We start from the raw sequence: 20,461 nt of genomic DNA on the forward strand, positions 1-20,461 counted from the left end.
TTTAATATTCTTGTATCTCAGGAAATAAAAAATCCTGAGGAGAGAAAAAGAGAACTGGGGGAATGGCCAGTCACTGGAGAAATCAAAACATATACAACATTTATCAAATAAGTTTGCCATTTATTTTTGCCATAACACCCCAAAATAATTAGATCGAAGTAACACCAAAGATCACTGATTACAGATCACCATAGAAGATATAATAAAATCTTATTATATGTTTATATTATAGCTTTATAATAATATCTTACAGATATTAAGGTATCTTATAATACTAAAAACTGTAAAACATTGCTAGGATTACCAAAATATGTCACAGAGACACAAAGTGAGCACATGCTGTTGGCAAAATGGTGCTGATAGACTTGCTGGATGCCAGAATGCCACAAATTGTCTCTCAATTAGTAAAATACAGTATATCTATGAAGTACAATAAAAAGAGGTGTACCTGTGTATAGACAACACCTAGAATAACGTCTCACAGTCAGTCAGTTATCAAGAAAAATGTTATAAACTAATAAATAAATAAGTATGAGGGGAACTTCAAGAAATTGCCCACTTTCAACTTGATTGCCTTTCCCAGATCCTCCCACATATTCTTTAGTATATAATGCATTCACACCATGACAAAGAGGATTAATGCCGAATGATGCCATCCCATACAGAAAATTTCCCATTATTATTTGAAATCAAGTAATATAAACATGCTTATTGTATTAATAATACTTTTAAATGCAAAAGTTCTGTATTTTATTGTATACTCTTTTATAATTTTGAATAAATCTTTAGCTATTTTCTCAAATCTAATATTAACAATATTATAACATACATTTTAACACTGTGTGTGATACGATAAGAAGTCTACAGTGAAAATTAAAATACAATAAAATGCTTTGGAAAAGTCCTTTATTATTCATTAAATAATAAAACTTGCAAGTCAGAATTACTCTTCGATCCCTGGACTGTAGGATGGATGTTACGTTAGCAGGCATGAGAAAAGATCCTTCTTCCCATCATGGATTTTTTGGGGGGTTGCCTAGAACCAGTGCAAATAAATCTGTCACCTACATTACTTTCATGTAGACTCTCCAAGATCACTAAATAACTGCTTACTTCCAAACTAACATTGTCTGTATACACCAAGGCATTATTTCTTCCAGAAACTTTACTTTCATTATCAACTACATAGAAGTATTATTTAATTTTTTATTTTAAGTTCAGGAATACACATATAGTTTTGTTACACAGGAATTACTATTCTTAATATGCTAATGTTTATTTTTAAAGAATGGGTGTAATATAGTTGTGAAATTAGAGCTCCTTTGATTTGACCTAAAAAAAAAAAAAAAGTTCTTTATTAACGAATAGATTGATGCACTAAGATTGTAAGTGACTTGCTCAAACTCAGAGTTATTTATTTAAAAAAAAATTGTACTATAACTGGATCTTTTGAATTTGTGGTCTTTTGCTGACTTCTAGGATATTTCCAAATAAAATGAAAGTTCTTATTTTTTATTTTATTTAATTGCTCCATTTTGCAGATGAAGAAAGTTCTTCTTTTGATCACAGCCATCTTGGCAGTGGCTGTTGGTTTCCCAGTAAGTATCCATTTGTACATTCCAAAATATTTATATACAGACATGTACTGCATATTTCTGTCAACCAGGAACCACATATACAAGGGTGGTCCCATAAGATTATAACAGAGCTACCAAGTGCAGTGGCTTATGCCTGTAATCCCTGTAATTTGGGAGGTCGAGGCAGGAGAATCACTTGAGCCCACAAGTTCAAGACCAGCCTGGGCAACATAGCAAGCCCACATCTCTTAAGAAAAAAAAAAAAAAAAAAAAAGATTACAATGAAGCTGAAAAACTCCAACCACCTAATGACATTGTAGCCATCATAATGTCATAGGGCAATGCATTAAGTCATGTGTTTCATGTGCTTGTGGTGATAATGGTATAAACAAACCTACTCTCTGCCAGTCACATAAGAGTACAGCACAAAAAATCATGCACATTGCATAATATACTGATAATAAACAACTATGTTACTGGCTTGTGTATTTATTGTACTATGCTTTTATCATTATTATAGAGTTTATTCCTTCTACTATTTTTTTACAGTTAACTGGAAAACAGCCTTAGGCAGGTTGTTCAGGATGTATTCCATAAGAAAGCATTATTGTCATAGGAAATGATAGTTCCATGTGTGTTACTGCCCCTGAAGACCTTCCAGTGGGACAACATGTGAAGGTGGAAAGCAGTGATATTGACGATCCTGCCCCTGAGTAGGCCTAGGCTAACGTATACATTTGTGTCTCAGTTTTAAGCAAAGTAGTTTAAAAGTAAAAAAGAAAGAGTAAAAAGCATATAAAGAGTGAAAGTATTTTTATACAGCTGTGAAATTGGTTTGTTTTAAGCTAAGTGTTATTACAAAAGAGTTAAAGTAAAATAGTTAGAATAAGGCTAAGGTTAATTTATTATCAAAGGAAGAAAAATATGCTTTCATAAGTTTAGTGTAGCATAAGTGTACAGTGTTTACAAAGTCCACAGGAGTAAACATTAATGTCCTAGGCCTTCACATTCACTCACCACTCACTTACTGACTCACACAGAGCAACTTCCAGTTCTAAAAGGTTTATTTATGGTAAGTAACCTATACATGTGTACCATTTTCCATCTTTTATACTGTATTTTTTACTGTACCTTTTCTATGTTAGATTTTTTATATGCAAATACTTACCATTGTGTTACAACTGCTTATAGTATTCAGGATAGTATATGCCATACAGTTTTGCAGTCTAGGAGCAAGAGACTATACTGTATAGCCTACGTATGTAGTAGGCTATAACATCTAGGTTTGTGTAAGTGTACTCTGTGATGTTTGCATTATGGAATGGCTGAACTACCCATTTCTCAAACTTATCTCTGTTGTTAAGCAATGCATGACTGTATATTTTGTCTTGATTCGTGAATCTTAAGGGTTTTTTCTACTTCACATATTCTGTAAGAATACCTAACACCTGCTCTTTTATCATTATATTCCAGAAAATATTATAAGTCATAAACTGTTTAGTGCATAATTCAGTTCCACATATCCTTGGTGTAGTGGTGAGTTGGAGCCATTTAAGAATACATGTTAAGACTTTTCAGGAAAATTATTTCTACATTTTCTAGACTAAGTCTGGATATTTTAAAAATGGTCGTTATGAAAGAATATTAGGTAATACATTGTGAAATTATTTTCCTCACATGTATACATATATATACTTGTGTGTTTTCATAAACATGAGTTTAATTATTTTCACTGTTTTTCCTTTAGGTCTCTGAAGACCAGGACCGAGAAAAAAGAAGTGTACGTTACTTTTTCTCTTTTTTACATGCAAGCTTTACATGTGAAATATTCGTAACTGTTGTTAAAGATATTCATCTATCTATACCTCCCAAACAGTGGAGAGATTCCTAAAGAGCTCTTGGTATTAGCACTCAACTGAGGTTTAGACTTCAGGGATTTGAGCTGTGCTCGTAGAAAGGGAATTATCTCCACATCTCATGTCATGGTAAGAATTGGATTGAAATCTTAATTGCTCTGTGATTACTTGGGTTACAATATTTTTACTAGATTTATCTAGACTAAAAAAGCCTCATAACTGCTCAGACCTCCACTTTGCCTTAGCTCTATAAAACCCATTTCAAAGAAAGTAAAAAATGAAACCTGAGCATTAAGAGACGTAGGCCAGCTTTGATGATCCTCCCAGTGGCAAATTCGCTCATGGATTATTTGGGTCTAAACAATTATCTAAAATTATTTAACAAAAAAAAAAACAAATAAAATTTGAAGAGGGAAAGCCTTGTTTAAAGATTTGTTTTTATTTATGGAAATCTTATTATCTGGAAAGCATGATTTTATCACAAAAACTACAGAGAGTTAAGAATATCAAAAGTAATAGAAATAGGAACAGATAATTGAGAGGGAAAGCAGGAAGAAAGAACTGAGGTACTGAAAGAGAGAAGTTGTTTCCAACATGTGGTTTGAGTAAAGACCTTGTATAAAGGCAAAGGGAGACATTTTATGGCACCTCAACACCACATTCATCTTGGCCTTGTAGGTAAAAGAAGTGATTGCCAGAAAATATTTAGCTTTAAGTGGAAAGATAAAGGAACATGAGTATCTCTAAATAATTTTTAAATGATGCAAATTAATCAGCTCTCTGTCCATAGCACACACAGAAAGAATAAAGAATTTTATAGCTTCTAAAACCTCTTCCTAAAAATGAAGTCCCATGATTTAAAAAGCAAAACTGTTTTATTTCTCTTCTTTGTAAAAAGTAAACTAAACCCTTTAATTTCTTTCTTTCAACAGATCAGTGACAGTGACAGCGATGAGTTATCTTCAGGGTTTTTAGTGTTCCCTTACCCATATTTACCATTTCCATTTCGAAGATATCAAAGATATCCATGGCTTAGATATAATTTTCCTATTCCAATAAGTGAATCTCTTCTTACAACTCCCCTTCCTGATGAAAAATTAAACAAGAAGGAAAAGTCAGAATAAAATTGAAGATGAAATATGTGGTAAGTACACATAGTTACAATCATAGTTTAAGTTTGCAGTTTGGAATTCATAATTTCAAGGGCAAAAAAAATGCTAGCAATGTCCCCAGTTGGTCCCTTTCAGTTTCAATTTGTTTTAACGTTTTTTCTCTGGTAGATACTGTTGTGTGTGCCCACTCAGAGATACATACATGCCCTTCCATGATCTAACCAGCATAGTGCTTTAAATCCCTCCTTTGTTGTGATATAACAGAAACAATCCCTGTTATTAAACTATTGTTTACAAAGTATTTGTAACACTTTATGCTATTGTCAATAACTGCATTTCGGACTGACTCAGAGTAACCAAGGTTGAGATCATAGTAGATGAAGTTGGCCTAGAGTTTAAAATAGATTTCAGCTTAGTCCTTAGAGAACCATGTAATTTTTCTAATACAAAAACTCCTAATTTAGCTCTCAAATGTCACATTATAGTAAAATTTGAAAGGCTTCATGCTTCACTTACAACAGTGACCCCTATCATTTCATCACACCAAAAACAAAGTGGATGGTGTGTCAATTAGTAGATAAATTGAGGGGAGATAGTCTATACTGAAGATTAAATTGGATCCCAGAGGACTGTTCAAGGGAAAAAAATCCTTCAGCCAATACTTATCACTAAAGACCTTTGCTTTCTTTTTACATCTACTCAATGTTCTTGAGCAGATGGTTTCCAAGTCCTTGAAGTAAATATATTTTTAAGCCAATATTTGCCATTAAAGTGCAGAAAATGTACATGTTTTTGAGAAAATGACCCAATGCAATTCATAACCATATGTTTGTTATTTATTTCAGGTCACCTAAAATTAAATGTGAGCCACTTCCTTGAAGAATCAAAATTCCTATTAACAAAAGAAAAACAAATGTAATTGAAATAGCACACAGCATTCTCTAGTCAATATCTTTAGTGGTCTTGTTTAATAAACATGAAAGCAAAGATCTTGGTTTCTTTTTTTGTTTGTTTGTTTTTTTAGATCTTGGTTTCTTAATTTCCACAAATTCCATAATAAACACTCAATTTGCTTTCAATCTTCAGCAATCCCCTGGAGAAGGAAGAGGTAGCAGGTGGTTATAAAAATAAACTGTCCTACAGCATATGACAAAAGTCATCCAACAAGATTCTACTTGCACAATAAGCCTTTCAATGGGTCACAGTGACTGCCTTTGTCTCCACAAGTTGGTTATCAGGAAATCAGAAAAATTCTCTTTGAATAAAGATTATGTTTCTCCACCATAAGTTTAAATTGTTCATAGCTAAGACCCTTAGCACCAATAATGGAAATTCTGCCACCATTCATCCACAGCTGGCTACAAATCAAGGTCAGCCTAATGAGCTACTTGGCACTTGAGCAGGGAAATGGCTGTCTCCCTTGGTCACTTTTAGGGATTAAGGGTACCTCAAACATTTAAATATTTATTGGTATTAAAGTCAGTGATCCCAAGTAAAATATGGGAAAGACGGCAAGAAAACCAAATAGTCATCAATATAATTTGGTAAATTAATTTTATAGGCATTGTTTCCTAACCTTACAGCTGACAGATTGGAGGCTACTGCACGACCAGGGAGAGGCAGTCATGGGAAAATAAGAGAGAGGGGCAGAGAGAGCAAAGGCAATCAGAGCCCTGAAGAAGGGCCAAAGGCAAATGGCTGCTCTGGAATTTGGAAGAGACAGCAGTGCAAGTGATCTACTGTGTCACTAATTTAATATCTAATCTAATCTACCCCACTTTTTTGTTTCATTAAGAGTCTTTGACATCTCTCCTTAACTCTCAGACTAGATCTTTTATTTTATCTATTTCATTTGATGTCATTATAATTTTCTGAAGAAAAAAAAACTCTTGTCATTTACTTTTAAATACTAAATTCGTTTCTATTAAAATTAATCAGCTATCTCCTTCACCCAGTGGGTTTGGACATCATTCTTGAATACTATAGGCAATTATAAAACAATGGGAAGTTTTTGTGTATTTACACATAGAAAATACAGTAAAAATGTTGTATAAAAGATTTTAAAAATGATATAACTGTATAGGGCACTTACCATAAATGGAGCCTGGAGGCCTGGAAGTTGCTCTGAGTGGGTCAGTGAGTGGTGATTAAATGTGAAGGCCCAGGACATTACTGTACACTACTGTAAACCTTAAAAATTCCATACACTTAGGTTACACTAAATTTATGAAAATGTATTTTTCTTTCTTTAATAATAAAGATACAAAAAAGATACAAATTTATCTTTTTTATAGTCTTATTCTATAAGTTTTTCTCTACTGTTAAGTATATATACTTTTTTTACTTTTAAACTTTTTTGTTTAAAACCAAGACATAAACATATATATTAGCCTAGGCCTACAAGGGGCCAGGATCATCAAGACATTCCTAGCAACAGGAATTTTCAGCTCCATTATAATCTCATGAGAACGCTGTCCTAGACAGTCAGGCATTGACCAAGACATTGTTATACAGCACATGACTATACTTATTTTTTTTGTCAACTGTTGTGCTAAATACTGAAGATTTGGAAAAAAGAGTCTCTTTAATGATCTTACAAGTTAGATAGGGGAGATAAACATATATGAAATTTTAGGAAATGTAATAAATGCTCCAAAAATTTACAGAGCTTTTGTTTCAAAGCAGCGGAGAAACCAGCTGCCTACACAAATTAGGAAAGGTCCAACAGGTGACTTTGAGTTGAACATTAATGGATAAATAGATTATTGACAGGGAAACAGGAACAAATTAGATGCCCAATAGATATTTACTAGATAAGCTCTATACTCAAATTGGTATTTTGTTTGTTGCATTTTTTGTTTTTAATTTTATTTAAAATTGGTATTTTGAATGATGTTTATTTTCACTGGACAAAGATAAAAGAGCAAAAGATGAGAGTAAAATACTTCAGAATATATTTCTAATAAATATATAAAATTCTATTAATCTTATGAACAATCTCTAACTGAGAAGCAAAAGATTAAATAAACATCTTAATAATATTCTTGTTCACTAAATAACATTTCTATAAACTTTTCATGCAGATACAGAGTGAATATAACCTGATGAGTTATTTTCTTATGAAAACAGCTAATATATCTAGGAGATGGTATTTATTTAGAGTTCTACGTCAATTCAATAATGCTCAGACAGAGTTGAAACTCTGGCCAAAGCTGTGGGCATCAAACCAAGAGATCTGAAGGCAACTAACCACAATAGAGCAAGGTGAATGGCAAGGTTATTGGATCCTCCCCACAGTCACTTCAGAAAGCTTCTAGTTTCCCTTCGAGGATACAAGACTTTAGCATGGGAATCAAATAAGAGCAGAGGGACACACTGAATTCTAATTGCGGTCACTCTAAATGAGAGCCCAGCTAGCGAGCAGCCTCCCCAACATTCAGGGGAAGGTCAGTTCTAATACACTCACAGGAAAACAGAACCCCCAAAAATCTATCCCTCATCCATATGTTCTAGCTCTTCTATGAAGTAAGTAAGAATTCAAGGGGAAACAGATAATATGCCTGCACACTTTGGAAGTTCTTGACTAGGTTCTGGCCTCATCTAGAGGAAAGTAGTAATTCCAAAACTTTGATCTGCATAAAAATATTATTTAGTTGCTTGTCTGTTATTCACATTTCTAGGAACATTCCTGCTTTGACAATATTGACTCTGTATTGTTGGGTTAGGCAGGAATTTGCAACTTAAACAAGTAGCACAGATAGTCATTTGCTCAACAAATTTTTCTCTAATATGTGCTAGGCATAGGTTTAGAGACTGGGACCATTGTTTTCTAGCGGAAAAAGACAGAAAATAGCAAATAAGTACATATAAGTCTTTTAAAAATGTATGTTGTAATATATTATGAGGAAAATAAAAGGTTAAATAATAAAGTGATGAAGAAGTGACTAAACAAAGTGACAAGAAAAGCTTCTCTGAAATGAAGACATTTGAGGTGAATACCGAATAATACAGGGGACATTACTGAGAACTGAGGTAAGAACATTCCAGGCAGCACGAATATAAGTGGAAGTTCCTGATACAGGAAAGAGTATGGCACATTCTAGGAACAGAAAGGTCATTGAAACCGGCATACAGTGAGAGAAAAAGTGGTAGAAGTTAAGGTAAGATGAATAAAGAGAAACCAAATTATTTAGAAACAGTCCCCGGTAAAAAGTTTGAATGTATTCTAAGTGCATAGGAATCCATTAAGAATTTAAGCAGAAGAATAATCATGTCAGATATATGTTAAAAGGAATATTTTTATAACTGTGTAAAAAATGATTATAGGGTGAAAAGAGTGAAAGTAAAGAGATCGAAAAGGGAAATATTGGGATGATTCCAGGTATAACATGCCAGTGGCTGAGACTAAAGCAAAAAAGTTCAGATTAGGAAGTGATGTCAGATTTGGGGTATTTGGTAAGATAGAATTAATGATTCTTCTAACATGTTGTTGTGTGGAGGAGAGAAAAGATAACTTATAGGAGTCACTAGATGGCCCTTGAGCCACTAGTAGTAGCATGGTACTGTTTACTAAAGGATAAAAGAGACTAGTGGAGAACTAGTTGAGAAACAGGGTATGTTTGGATATCAAATATTCTGGTTTTTCATGATCATTGGGAGATCTCTATTTTACATGCAAATAGAGATATTAAAATAGCTGTTGGATACTTGAATCTAGAGTTCAGTGAAGGCAATTGCCTATTGATGATACTTAAGGTTATAGAAATTTAGTACGTCAACTAGAAAGATATTAAAGAAATGTTCTCCTAAATTTAGAGTTTGAGGAAAATAAGAAGAACCAAAATGGAAATTAAGAGCAGCTTTAAGTGACTCAAGGGAAGAAGAAAAAGTCAAAAAGTTTTATCAGTCAGAAAAACTAATCACCATGCTAAGAGTTGCTAAAATGTTGAGTGGGAAGAGTATCTAGCAGCTACCATTGGATTTGGCTGCACAGAGATCATCGTTGATCTGGCTGTTTATTTTGAATGGTAACAAGAATGACAAGAATGAAATAAACATAGGACAGGATTATAGGGGGTCTTGGGATCATGTTGGAGAAATAACACTTTACATAAATTTATTAGCCCTTGTATTTTTAAATCTGTTTATTTTTAATGGCTTCAGAAATCCTTGGAAACTAAAACTTACTGAGGAATAAATTTATGTGTGTATTAGTGCTAAAGTAATAATGACACTCACTGTAGGCTCCAGATGACATCAAATATCTCCTCACAATCTCAAAATAGTCTCTTTATAAGTAAGTGTTCAGGAGAAAGCACTATCTTCTTAAATAATCCTACAAACAAGGGTTGTGGCTGTCTACTGTATTACCAAAAGAGCTTTGTTTCTAATGCAAATAGTTTGTATGTGTATTGCTTAATAGAATTGGTTATAGAAGAGTAAAATTTTAATAATCCAGTTTGCTATAGTTTGTTGACTATTTTTAAGAGCATTTTATGGTATTTTTCCATGGTTTTCACATATAGCAAAGACTTTTGAAGCATACAAATTTCTACTTTAAAATATCAATTTTCTGATACCATAATAATCCTATGGAAAGCTGTGTTAGTCATTTACATTGCAACTGCTGTCACAAACATTATTGTACTTCAAGAACAAATTAGTGTTGAGGTCAGCCTGGTACAAATGAAGTGACTGAGAAATAAAATGAGACAGAAAAAATAAAACTACATGCATGTAAATCAAAGGAAGAGAAAATAGAGATGAAGTACATTTCAAATGTAAGAAACATTAACAGAATAACAAAAGGTTATCACTGTTAAAAGAGTGTATATGCGTCAATAATCATTATGTCACTTATTACAAAATATTTTTGTTTACAATGCTTAAAATGTGAACTTATGTAACCACAATAGCCTCTTATCCAGTCCCAGTCTATGAATGGTGGTGTGAATACACTGATTATCAGGACCTAAATAAAGGGAAGTTGCAGCTGGACTGAGAAGCCCTGCTGGTTCTCATCCCATAATCTAGGGATGTTCTAGAATCAGGCCATGCTCACTACTGATGGATGTATAACTAGATAAAGTATGGTGAATTCATTCCAGATTATAAGCACTCTCAGTTTGGAGGCCTTGTTTAGCACCATTGCAGCTTCCTTGGAGATTTCAGAGCATGTGAGTTCTGATCTTCCTTTTGCTTTTCTTTGGAAAACACATGAGCATTGGATAGCTCCATTATAGAATTCACCTAGGTTATCTACTCCAGTCACTCAAAACACTTTCACTAAGATTGCCTTAGATCAATAGATATGAGAAATATCGAATGTTAACAGTAATCAAGTAAATTTTCAACTATGAGCTTCACAAGAGCAGAGATGTTTGCCTACTTTGGTTACTAATTTATCTCTATTGCCTGAAACAGTACCTAAAATAAGTTATGTGCTCAAAGAATAATGTCCAGTGCCTGAAACAATGTATGTGCTCAAAGAATAATGTCTAATTTTGCAAAGCCCCGCAAAAGTTACATTATTGTTTGAAGTGAATGGGTGGTCCCATGGTAAACATGTTTTTATCTTGGTGGGATTAAAGATTACTAGCACTGTCAGATGTTCTTAAAATATATTTTCCTGTGAAAACAGTGTTGTAAATTAAGTAATTCAAAACACAACTGAAAATCATGATCACTCTTATGATTCTAAATCAATGGCTGTGAAATTACTATATGAAATAGAACACCTTCAGAATTTGGGGTATGACCAGATCATAATATTTCAACCATGGACCCTGATAATCAAAGGAAAACACTGTGACTAAATAGTTCAGATAGAATGGCTGGTATTATTACCTTAGGAATTTAAAATTCTGTCATCTCTTTTTGAACTGCAGAAACCAACTATTCTCAGAAACAGAGAATCTTATTTTACTCTGTCCAATCCAAATAAGTATTCTAGAGTTTAGAATATTGTTCCTAACTTTCTAAGACATGCAATAGTTCTAAGAAAAAGACAGGATTATAGACATTACTACAATGCTGATATTATTTCTTGTTTGTGTTCTGGTCATTCTACATTGATTCCTGTAAATTCCTCAATCTGGTCAGGCTTTCACAACCAAAGTGAAGTCACAGTTAACATTATTTCTAGAGAAAAGCAAGTAAAAGAAAATACTCTTTCCTGAATTATCTAAGCAAAATTTGTGTTTAGCTATTTTTGCCAAAATATTCACAATGTCAAAGGGTTTGTGATTTATGCTCTAAGTCAAAATGACTTTCCTTAAAACAGAACAATTATCTCCAATTCAATAATTTAATACCATTTATTCAAAATGGTTCACCTTATATTGTTGAAATTTAAAAGTCTTTTAAAAAGCTTATTCATAAGAGGATAATAAATCAATAAGCATTTAGTCAATGCATATGGGAGAAAATACTGTGCTGCTCAATGCAAATGTTTCCCCACTTTATATTGATTACAATGTTTCACATAGGTGTTTAACTTATAAGGAGGTGTTCTTGAGTATGTGTGAGATGACCAATTTTCTAATTTTTAAAAATCAATAATTGTAATTCTGTAAGGAAGAAGACCAATCACAGCCCATACCAGATGTAGTATCACTCAAAATATAGGTTCTTAAACTAAAAGAAACAATTAAAATGTGAAAGTATTGTAGCTAGCTATTTTTCATTTCAATAGCAGTTTTCAGTTCAAATAGATGGGATTAGTTGATTAACAATGCAATTAATATTTTAAAAATTATTCTATATATCTTTATAAGACACAAAAAGATCCGTTCTTTAAAAAGATATGAATAATCTTTTTGCAAGCTTTATGAGTGATGACTCTACATCCTTCTCTGCATTTCCTTAACTAAGATTGACCCAAAGGTGACCCTGCTGTCATCAAAACTTTCCTTTCTGTCATCATCCTATTGGGTAAAAAGTGGGAGGGAAATAGAATAATGTGACTCAAGGAACTAATACCCTTTAACTGGTCTTCCGTTGTTTATCTTGGTCTTCTCAACAGCTGACAGGCCAGCTCAACCTACTGCCAAGCAAGACCTGACTGGCACGAGGAAAGGTAATGCTGCCGAAACACCCGGAGAAAGTGATCCTTTTCTCAGTAGTCAGTGGGGACGTCACCACAGTTATTTCAGAATCACATTTTCTTATTATTAGTCTTTATTTTTAAACTTGAATATGACCTAGGATCACTTTAAAGGTAATTTTTACCCTAAACCTAAGTTCTGGATGGTGTTATGATCAAATTTATTTTTAACTTTACTCTGGGTTCCAGTCAAGTTCTGATACCAGCTAAATCATAGTAGACATTGTGAATTCTAAATAAGAAGGTGTTTAATGCATTCCTACAGACAAATGTTGAGAGTTAACTTCTCAGGAAATTGGACTTATGATCATCGCAATTGACCCCTTAATTACTTTTAAATTTTATTTCTATAAAAGTCATTATTTTATTCATTATGGAATAATTATTTTTTAAAAACATGTCTTTCAACTATTCATGAAAGCTGGACAATTCTATCATTTCATAAATTATTTCTTTTTACCAAGTAATGAGACCAAATGCAAGTAATTATTGATGTAACTACCTGATATAAAGTATGGTCTTATCTCTGTGATTTTTGTTTTTGCCGAAAAGAAATTACGGTAATTTTACAGAATATTTTCTTTTGTTTACATATCATTTCACTGTGTGAAGTGATAAGGGGTCTGTGGTTCATCATACCAACATTTTTAGTCTATAATCCTAAAAGATCACTAGCAAGAGAAGCATTAATAAGAAACTCCATCCCACTCAGAGAAATATGACTTTGCTTAGATTGTTCAAATTGAATCCAAATGAGTTCCATCTAATGGAAATTTAATGACATCATACAGGGAGTTTTGAAGTCACTTTAGTAGACAGCCTTCTTAATAATTATTGTTGCCTTAGAATCAGATGCTGATGGAGTCTGATGTACTTTCCATCCCCTACCTGAGGATTTAATTCTGTAAATCTCTTTTGTAAAACTCAAGTTTAGTGATTCAAATTTATATGAGTATGCAAATAATAATAGCTGCAACAAGATGAAGTTAGTAATTACTTCCTAAATATAATATATTAAACATAAAAAGTTTGGAGTATTATATTATTATTGTCTAAAAAGATGCTTCATTAAAAATCAAATAAGCAGGTATGACACTGTATATACTCTTAGAAAAATAAGGCTAATTTATTTCTTTAAATATTTTAGTCAAAGCCATCGTAATTGTCATCACTATACTTCTTATTAAAACGGTAAAGTTAATTATATCAGTTCTGATTTCTGGAGAAATATAAAGAGAACAGTTTCATAACCTTCCACTTCCATTCCTTCCTACATACTTCTATTGTATTGATCATAGAATTATAAAATTTTACAAATCTCTAAGTTTCTTACATTTTTTATAGGTAAGAAAATGTAAAGCCCAGGACAGGGAAATCACTTAATCAAAGTTACACAGGTAGAGATAAGGCCTGGTCTAGAACTCAGTCCTCCAAAAAATATATTGTCATATCACTTTCTAGTCTGAAAACACTGAATTGTTTTCTATTGTTTATAAAGCCATCCTAGCTTTTCCACCAGTCATTAATTTAAAGATGTCTACTTTTTCTGCTCTAAACTTTCCTTCTAATCTTATATTTTTCTTCTCATACAAGATTCCAATCAAAATGTTCATGGCTGTTCTCAAGACTTTCTGCTCTACTTGAAATATTTCCCTCCCTACTAAACCCTGCATAGGCAAGCCTCACCTATATGTCATTTTTGCATGCAAAGACTGCTGCTTCTCTTAACTGAAACTTTCTATTAGTAGAAAACTACTTTTGTGGCATTTTCCACTATTTTTCCTCTTAGAGTTATTTGTATATGTTTCAACACTCTTCTAAAATTGATGCTACTTATTGTCAAGGCCTGTATCACCTTGATATCACCTTGATAATCTCAACATTTGATATAGTAATAATTTGATAATTCCATTAATATTGTCAAAAATTAAATTCAAAAAAATTATTTATTTTTTATTATACTTTTAGTTTTGGGGTACATGTGCAGAATGTGCAGGTTTGTTACATAGGTATACACTTGCCTTGATGGTTTGCTGCCTCCATCCCCCTGTCATTTACATTAGATATTTCTCCTAATGTTATCCCTCCCAGTTCCCTCACCCCCTGCTATCCCCCACCTCACCTCCCCACCCCCCAACAGAGCCCTGTGTGTGGTGTTTCCCTCCCTGTGTCCATGTGCTCTCATTGTTCAACACCCACTTATGAGTGAGAACATGCGGTGTTTGGTTTTCTGTTCTTGTGTCAGTTTGCTGAGAATGATGGTTTTCAGCTTCATGTCCCTGCTCCAAGTCTGGGTTTTTACATTGTTTGTTAAAATAAATTTTCCACTTCGGCTAAATCTATCTGTAAATCTGGCTTTTTTTCTTAATCAAAGCAAACATGGCATTCAAGTCACTCCTAAGTTCCTAGTAACAAATTCTTTTAAATTAACTTTTTAAAAATTTATCTTTAGGTGCAATAATGAAGAGTTTTCTTCTAGTTGTGAATGTTCTGGCATTATCCCTGCCTTTTTTGGTAAGTTAATTTCATCTAACCAGTTTTATTGACTTTAAGAAAATTTTGTTTAAGGGCTCTAACTATACAAATTTCTAAATACAGTTATACTTCATAGAATAAAATATCTACATACTTGTTACATTTTTAAAGTTAATTTTTTAACATTTATTTCTATTATGAAATCCAAATCATGTTCTTTTGGATATGCATTTTGTTCTGTGAATTAAGAAATCACACTAAATCGTGCATAGGAAACTTTTAAAATTCTCATACTATAGAGAAAATACTGGGGGAAAAACAATACTGAAAATATTTTAAAACTGTAAATGCATTAAAGATAATCCAGAAAGAATAAATATAGAAATCATAGTCTGGGATGAGAAATTATTTTAATTAAGTTCCTATCTCACCCAGACTCCAGTGTCTTTAGGAAACAAAATTTTTCAAAGATCAACTTTGGTAACGCTTTTTCGTAAGTTTCAAAAACCTTGATACTTCTGTCTTTAATATTCAAATAATATATTTTGTTATACTCTTCCTCAATATGTCATTTAGTTGACCCCTTTCCAGGGATCCCTGGCATTATCTTGAATTATATGTAAAGTTTTAAAGCTAATGGACCTAGAAAGTTTCTGCTTCTTTTCTTTTTAATTTTTTGACTTGTTTTTATTGTTGTTACGGCTATTGCCTCTTTGTATTTTGATGTTCATCTGGGGATTCTAGGTACTGACAAAGGAGGCAAGCATAAATAATAGTATATGTCCTCCTTCTAGATTACAAAATATTGGAGCACACCAGTTCCTTGTTCTGTGAATATCTATAATATTTATTTATTATAAGTTTAGACTTGCTTTTAAGTTAACATCTATTAATTAAGACTATTATCTGCATGTTGTGCTTGTGTATAACATGTCTATAAATTCAATTCTTGGAATCAAAATTACCTTTTAAAACTTTGAGGTCTGGCCGGGCACCATGGCTCACGCCTGTAATCCCAGAATTTTGGGAGGCCACAAGGCAAGCAGACCACAAGGTTCAAGAGATCAAGATCATCCTGGCCAACATGGTGAAACCCCGTCTCTACTAAAAATACAAAAAAATTAGCTGGTTGTGGTAGTGTGCGCCTGTAGTCACAACTACTCAGGAGCCTGAGGCAGGAGAATCACTTGAACCCAGGAGGCAGAGGTTGCAGTGAGCCAAGATCATGCCACTACACTCCAGCCTGGCGACAGAGTGAAGCTCTGTCTCGAAAAACAAACAAACAAAAAAAACTTTGAAATCTGTAACTCAAATACTTTGTGGCCACCTGAACATTTAAAATTTAAGTTTTCTCTTTGAGTAACAGGGCTTGAAGTTTAAATCATAAAATGATCTACAACTCCCTGCTGTAAGCAACCTCTTTCCTGAGCTACCTGAGCCAGATTTGTCCCTCAAACATTCCTTCCCATTTTCCCAAAGGCTGCAGGCCTCAGAGACAGGAACAAATAATATAGAAAAAAAATAATAAAGTTTATTGATTTTATTATTCTATCTTATGAGTAGTCAAAATTATACAAATTAAAACATCAATGTGATACCATGCTGTATGTGCTCTTTTATCCCTTCCTCCAGAATAAAAATTGTCAGATAAAATTTTTACTAGCAATTATGCACTGAACTGCATAAACACGAGGCCTCTTGGTGGCATAATTTGGCACTATTCTGTACCACAATTTGATGATTTCTATTCAAGAATCCCTGAAAAAATCTCATTTGTGAAAAATCATTCTACGGAAGCAATGAAAATTATTTAAAAAGACTATTTGTATACAGATGTCATTCAACTATCTATAATTAAAATTTTATCTTAAATAGATAAGAAATAAACATTTCATGACACAATCATTGATTAGTTATCAAGTATAAAAATCTAAGTATGAAACCTGTGATAGAAACGAAAAAATAATATGAAATATCGCAATTTTATAAAAATGCAGGATACTTTTTAGACAAGCATATACCAGGAATACCTAACATAGGTTGATATTACATTAATATATCTAGATTGTCAGAATTTTTGAAGTAAACATTCTGTAATATTCACATTACTTCTTTTTTAGGGGGAGGAGACAGAGTCTTGCTCTGTCACCCAGGCTGGAGTGCAGTGATGGCATCTCTGGTCACTGCAACCGCCGCCTCCCGGGTTCAAGCAATTTCTGCTGCCTCTGTCTCCTGAGCAGCTGGGATTACAGGCATGCACCACCATGCCCAGCTAATTTTTGTATTTTTAATAGAGGCAGAGTTTCACCAAGTTGACCAGGCTGATCTGGAACCCCTGACCTCAGATGATCTGCTCACCTCTACTTCTCAAAGTGCTGAGACTACAGGGCGAACCACTGCACCCAGTCTCATATTACTTCTTTATATTTTAAACTAATGGTTTAATATGTTTAGAGAAAAGCAAGACTTTGTCTCAAAGCAAAAAAACTTTATTGCCTTCTCAAATATCTGATTTTCTGTACTCACAATTTCCAAAAGGTTTCTAGAGTCATTTTATACCCAAGGAATATTTGTGAAATATCCTAAACCAGAAACTGTCAATTTAAAAATATTTAATATGATACCTCCTTTCCAGAGTTTCTAAAAGCTTTGGAGTTTTTAGAGTTTTATAAATACATGTCCATAAAAATTGTTTTCTCACTCCTGATTCTCTAAATATGTTACAATTCAAAACTAAGAAAAGCACTATAAAAAAAAAAAGAAAGATGGTTTTAAAAACACTATTATTTATATGTTAAGGTTATGCAAGAGGCAATATTTTAAATCTTCTAAGTAAACCTTATGAATCATCTTAGTATGAGAACAGAGAAAGAAAAAAAGGCTCAATGCTCCTATAATTTTTAACAATGTATATTTAATTAAAAACTGAATAGAAACTGTTCATATTTTTCATTTAAGCAAATTGTGTATTTGTTGGCAAGGGGGTCAGATAACTAGATTTTTCCAACAGTGACTTTTTAATTCTAGGTGGTGATATTTAAAGGCAATCTAAACATGACGTTTTTTATTACTAATCAGTTAGATTACTGTGGCTTCATGAGTGGTCCACAGGCCTCATAGATCAATTATGAAAAATGTTTTAAAAAATAAAAAGAAAATATATTTCATCTCTAACACAAAAAGATAAAATATATTTTCTTTTTTCTTTTGTTTTGTTTTGTTTTTTCATTATTTCTTCTTCTGGAACTCCCCAGGCTGCAGAGATTCAAAACCAGGAAAAACAAGCAGTAAGTCTATTTTAATTATTTCTATTAGAGGCATGAACTACAATATATTCTGCAAAGGTCAATCTTAATAAAAATGCCTCTGTCTAAAACCTAAGTATTTCATCTCCATAAAATAACCTAATAATATTTGCAAAAAAAAAATGGTTTCAGCAACAGATGATATGAATCAACATTGATGTTTATCTGAAAGTTTTGGTTTTTTATGTAACCCAAGCCATGTATCTTTGGTTTCATGTATATTTAGCAATATAAGAAAATTATTTCAGCATTTCATATTGGGAGAAAATGAAAACATAAGTTAAAGCTTAATATTTCCCCTTTCCACTTTTTAAGACAAGAAAGAAACCTTCTCTGAACCCTCTTTGAATACTTCTCATACATCCAAATTTACTTCCCCTTTTGTTTCCCAAATATGTTTGAATACATTTAAATATGTCTCCTTTTAGGAAAAATCTTTGCTTTGCAATATAATTTTGTTGATTTATTTCTATTCATATGGAAAGGTCTACTGACAAATTTTTAAACAGAGACAGACACATAGATATGGAAAATTCTTTATCTAATCTCTTGTAAAGAAAATTAAACCAAAAAAAATCTAAAATCTAAATCCAGCAATCTCTCCACATCACATTATACTACCATTCTGCTATAGTTAGTTTAGGAAAAAACAAATGTGTTCTTGGGCTAATTTTTAAATGAATAAAATGTGTGATCAATTACAAATATGTGCTAAGAATACATGTGTGTGCCATTTTATGTGTGTCTGCATATGGTGCTTGTGCATAACATGTTAAAGTTCTTGATGAGATTTTTCTCTGTGTTGTACCTATAATATCCAACATATAGGATCACTTTTCATATATGCCAAGCTCCAGGCAATATGGTTTACATTAGGAATTAACTAATCTAATTTCTTTGAAACAAATATTATATTTATATCATCAAAATCATATTTTATAATATTGAAAATCATAAAGTGCAAAGATAATGTACAAATCAACATCTTATAAAATAATACTGTTGCTGGGTTCCCTGCTTCTAATATCCTACTCAATGGCAAATACTGTATTATTTCAAATAATGTGGATTTAAGATACTTCCACATTTGTGTCTACAATAATAATGTTCTGCATAATTTATTCTTTTTGCAGTGCCGTGAAAATGATGAAAGACAATTATATCAGAAAATAGTTCCATATATCCCAATATATTATGTGCTGAATAGCTATCCATATTATAGAACCAATTGGTACCAAAAGAGACCAGCTATAGCAATTAATACTCCATATGTGTCTCGCCCATATTATCCAAGCCCAGTTAGGCCATATGCCCAAGTTCCTCAGTGGCAATACCTACCAAATATCCACACACCCACCGTGGTACATCGCCCAAAACTACATCCATCATTTATTGCCATCCCCCCAAAGAAAATTCAGGATAAAATAATCATCCCTACTATCAATACCATCACTACTGTTGAGCCTACACCAACTCCTACTACTGTAACAATGGTGAAGAGGGTGGTCACTCCAGAAGCTTCCTCAGAGTCCATCATCACAAGCACCCCTGTGACAACCACAGTCTCAGTTACTACACCTATGGCATAAAAACACTAAGGAAATATCAAAGAAGACAACACAGGTAAATGAACAATTATTGTTCTTGTCAGAACAATAATTCTGACAAGAAGCATGGATTGATCAATACAACCATAAATTCTAAAATAGTACAAATGGATAAACTGAGTATGTTACAGAACCAGGCAAGAGGGGTATTTGCAATTTTACCTTGGTAAAACCATAGCATTGATACACCAGATTCTGTTCCAACTAGAAATTTAAAGTAATTTTATTTGACAAAATGAAGATAATGACAACTTTATTAACAAACTTTTTCTCACAATTGGGACACTCCTAGAATGTAATAGTTCTATTTCATTCTTATTCACACACAAACTATGACAGTAGAGCAAAACAGTAACACTTTAATGATTTTTATTTCAAAAATAATTTTTAGAAAAAGTTATATAGTATACGAGTTTAAGTAAATT

General features: G+C 32.7%; 2 protein-coding genes across 2 annotated transcripts; both read left to right on the forward strand.

Moving 5' to 3' along the window:
* Window positions 1-1,541: 1,541 nt before the first annotated feature.
* FDCSP (follicular dendritic cell secreted protein) lies at window positions 1,542-4,557 on the forward strand. The gene is made up of 3 exons (XM_003932098.1): window positions 1,542-1,598; window positions 3,325-3,357; window positions 4,366-4,557. The coding sequence occupies exons 1-3, from the start codon at window positions 1,542-1,544 to the stop codon at window positions 4,555-4,557; spliced, it is 282 nt and encodes a 93-aa protein (XP_003932147.1).
* A 10,552-nt stretch (window positions 4,558-15,109) lies between these two features.
* CSN3 (casein kappa) lies at window positions 15,110-20,018 on the forward strand. Its single transcript, XM_003931921.4, has 3 exons — window positions 15,110-15,163; window positions 18,379-18,411; window positions 19,563-20,018. Exons 1-3 carry the CDS (start codon window positions 15,110-15,112, stop codon window positions 20,016-20,018), a joined length of 543 nt encoding a protein of 180 aa, XP_003931970.1.
* The last annotated feature ends 443 nt before the right edge of the window (window positions 20,019-20,461 follow it).

This window comes from Saimiri boliviensis, chromosome 3 (assembly GCF_048565385.1).
Source record: "Saimiri boliviensis isolate mSaiBol1 chromosome 3, mSaiBol1.pri, whole genome shotgun sequence".
In the NCBI taxonomy this organism is placed as follows: domain Eukaryota; kingdom Metazoa; phylum Chordata; class Mammalia; order Primates; family Cebidae; genus Saimiri; species Saimiri boliviensis.

Excerpts from the sequence above, each read along its gene's own strand:
- FDCSP (XM_003932098.1), top strand. The coding sequence starts at position 1,542 with ATGAAGAAAGTTCTTCTTTTGATCACAGCCATCTTGGCAGTGGCTGTT. Across the intron at positions 1,599-3,324 it reads CAGTGGCTGTTGGTTTCCCA|GTCTCTGAAGACCAGGACCG; the intron begins GTAAGTATCCAT and ends TTTTTCCTTTAG. Across the intron at positions 3,358-4,365 it reads AGGACCGAGAAAAAAGAAGT|ATCAGTGACAGTGACAGCGA; the intron begins GTACGTTACTTT and ends TTCTTTCAACAG.
- CSN3 (XM_003931921.4), top strand. The coding sequence starts at position 15,110 with ATGAAGAGTTTTCTTCTAGTTGTGAATGTTCTGGCATTATCCCTGCCT. Across the intron at positions 15,164-18,378 it reads CATTATCCCTGCCTTTTTTG|GCTGCAGAGATTCAAAACCA; the intron begins GTAAGTTAATTT and ends GGAACTCCCCAG. Across the intron at positions 18,412-19,562 it reads AAAACCAGGAAAAACAAGCA|TGCCGTGAAAATGATGAAAG; the intron begins GTAAGTCTATTT and ends TTCTTTTTGCAG.